Source organism: Geospiza fortis, unplaced genomic scaffold, assembly GCF_000277835.1.
Source record: "Geospiza fortis unplaced genomic scaffold, GeoFor_1.0 scaffold49, whole genome shotgun sequence".
In the NCBI taxonomy this organism is placed as follows: domain Eukaryota; kingdom Metazoa; phylum Chordata; class Aves; order Passeriformes; family Thraupidae; genus Geospiza; species Geospiza fortis.
Window position 1 is genome coordinate 308,065 of NW_005054378.1, and position 2,825 is coordinate 310,889.

At 51.5% G+C, this 2,825-nt stretch overlaps 1 protein-coding gene across 1 annotated transcript in view; it reads left to right on the forward strand.

The window, feature by feature from the left end:
* The first annotated feature begins 1,480 nt into the window (after positions 1-1,480).
* The window catches only part of NOL6 (nucleolar protein 6), a 29,201-nt gene continuing 27,856 nt past the window's right edge, over positions 1,481-2,825 (forward strand). The window contains exon 1 of the mRNA XM_005424988.1: positions 1,481-1,503. Within this exon, the coding sequence (XP_005425045.1) occupies positions 1,481-1,503 (23 nt within the window). The remainder of the gene's footprint in view (positions 1,504-2,825) is intronic.

Here is a 2,825-nt window from a genome sequence, read left to right on the forward strand (position 1 = left end):
ACCTCATTTTAATCAGTGCAACATTGTTTTGCCTGGGTGGTCCCTGAGCACCAGGAAGGACCTGGGTATCCCTCTGACCCTATCCCACTGGCAGAGCTGGGCTCCAGCTCTCCTGGGACCTTACTTTTTTGCCTGCCAGGAATGTGCTGACTGTCTGCCCGAACCCCAGGGTGAAGTCCTTGAGCTTTTGTTTAAAACTTCAATGTTTTGAAGTTAAAAACTACGAACATCTACTTTACCCTACCCTTTTGCCCTGATGAAGTCCCCCACCTCTTGGCCTTGTGAAGATTGCTCAGTGACTACATGTTTCTGTGATATGGCCACACCTGGGATAGACAGTCAAACATTATGGGAGTATGTCATTAGCCTATGTGCCAGGTTATTTTTGAGAGTTTCAAATGACTTTGTCATGTGTTAATACTTCAGAATTTAAAACACTTGAAAATACTACAGAAACCAAAGGGAGGAAGTATTTAATCCTACAATGAAATGCAGAAGTGGAACAGAGCCTCCACTACACAGAAGCAGCAAGAAACTCCATCAAATCTGGGTGAAGCTGCCAAGCAGTGAGAAGGGCCATGTCCAGGTGCTACCACTGGGATGAGGTTTTGGGATACTTGGTAAAAAAAAAAACAAAAAAAACCCCAAAAAACCAACAGCCACAGCCATGGGGTGGCCAAAGAGGGTTAGGGGATGGATGCCAAAGTGCTGGAGGGGGGAGCTCTGAACAGGACCTGGCTTTGCCTGCAGACACCTGCAGGTGATACTAAGCTACAGGGTTGTGCCAAGGTTTTTGCTGCAAGTTTAGCAGTCAGGGGATGTGAAGCATTTCCACAGCAGTGGTGTTTTTGGGAAGACCCCAGGAGGGGACAAGCTGGTGCGGGGATTAAGCAGACACAAGTCGGGATCAGTGTGACCGCTAAACTTGCTCCGCAGCCGCCCGGCAGCTGCGCGCGATACCGGCAGCATTCCTGAGGCTGGGCCGAGGGAGCAGGGATGTGTGTGTACACAGGTGTGCGTGCGGGGCTGCACTCGTGCGCTGCGAGCCGCGTGCTGGACGGCGTCACCACTGCAGGCTGAGGGCTGGCGGTGCTCAGGTGCTGCTCCCAGGAAAGACAGCACCGAGGATGTGGCTCCACATGCTCCCAGTGGTCCCTCTGCCAGAGTGGCGGAGTGGGATTTTCCCAGGGGTGCATTGATGCCACATTGCCATCTGTCTGTATCTCTCAGGAAAGCTGGAGCTCCAAAAGGTCACGCTGAGGAGATGCTGGTGCACAGAATTTGGGGATGCTTACCATTGTTGAAAATCCACCTGGGAATGGCTTCATCTGAGCCAGGAGGTCCCAGATTTCTAGGGACACAATGCAGGGAACATTCCTCCAATGCCCCAGGTGTCTCTGAGCAGCAAAGATGAAGCATAACAAGAAGCAGGAGCTCAGCTGTAGCTCTTTGGGCTAGGCAGCATAGGAGAAGGCGCATGATGCCTGCAAGGGCGGGCACATGGTATGGAATGCAGTAAAATTTTTAAAATTAATATTACTACTATTAGCATTGTAGGATTGGGTGTAATTAATGACTCACTATGTGCTGAAATACTTTATTAAAGAACCTGTTCTGGGGCAAGCATGAGTGGTCCTGCTCTCCACTGCAGAGCTGGCTGGGCTGCCCTGAGGTCACACATCCAGGAGCTGACCCATCCTGTGTCCCCAGTTCCCTAAACTCCCCCCAGTGTCCCCAAAACAGACCCTGAACTCATTTGTTCAAACCAGTTGGGCATCACACACCATCCCAGGAACAGCAGGGGTGCATAGGGGATGCTGAGGGATTTGCACAATGGAAACCCAGCAACTCACCCTGCACCTGCCCCTGAACGAGCTCCTCCTCCCCTGCTGCTCTCAGGCAATTCAAGGATGTGTCCTTGGGGACAGGGATGACCAAACTGGTTTGCCCAGCCTTCCTAAATATCCTGCACAGGGCTGTAATTACCCTCCCTGTAAAAAAGAGAGGAGCCTGGCATTGCAGGTATGGCCACAACACCTGCAGGTGTCTGGCAGTGAATCACTGGGGGAGTGAGCAGAGCTGAGCGTGGCAGTCCTGGCCCTGTCAGGGAGAAGGAGGAACAGGAGTTCCTCCAGCCAAGAAACTGGATTTTTTTGGTAACGGGGAGGATAAAGACCTCCAAAAATAGGAGCTGATTCTTACTTGGTGGAATCACTGAGGCTGCACTCAGGAATTGCTTGCAAAATTGGACAGGAGGCAAATATCCATACTAACTGGAAGTAAATTCTGGTGGCAACTTTGGAATGCAGGAGTGTGTGTGCATGGATGCAGATGGATGAAGAGGGTCTGTCTACCCAGCTCAAGGTTCAGGGTTAAGCCTGAGGAATCTGACCAAGGCCACCGAGATGAAGGAAAAATTGATTTGGAGGTTATAATCAGCAAAAATCCTTTCCTGGAATCCTCTGGAGAGGGCTGGGGAAGTTGCTGCTGGTGGCTGGGAACCAGAGAGGCTGTAATGCAGCAGCCAGGCAGCAACTGCCCTGAGCAGTAACAGGGACCAGAAGCCTCATGTCACACCTACAGCCATCTGCATCCCTGCCACAGGTTGCTTGTGTGAAGGATTTGCTCCCCAAAGACAGCAGCCTGGGTCTCCAGACACTCTCCTTGGAAAGCAGGAACCAAATGCCCACCTGCAGAGTTCTTGGAGCTCAGTTGACAAAAGGCTGAGACCTTCCAGCAAATTTTCCTGCATGGAAGTCATCAAATATGAGGGAGGGATGAGAGGCTTGGCAACAGTGCCGATGGCCACCCCAGCCAAGCAGCAG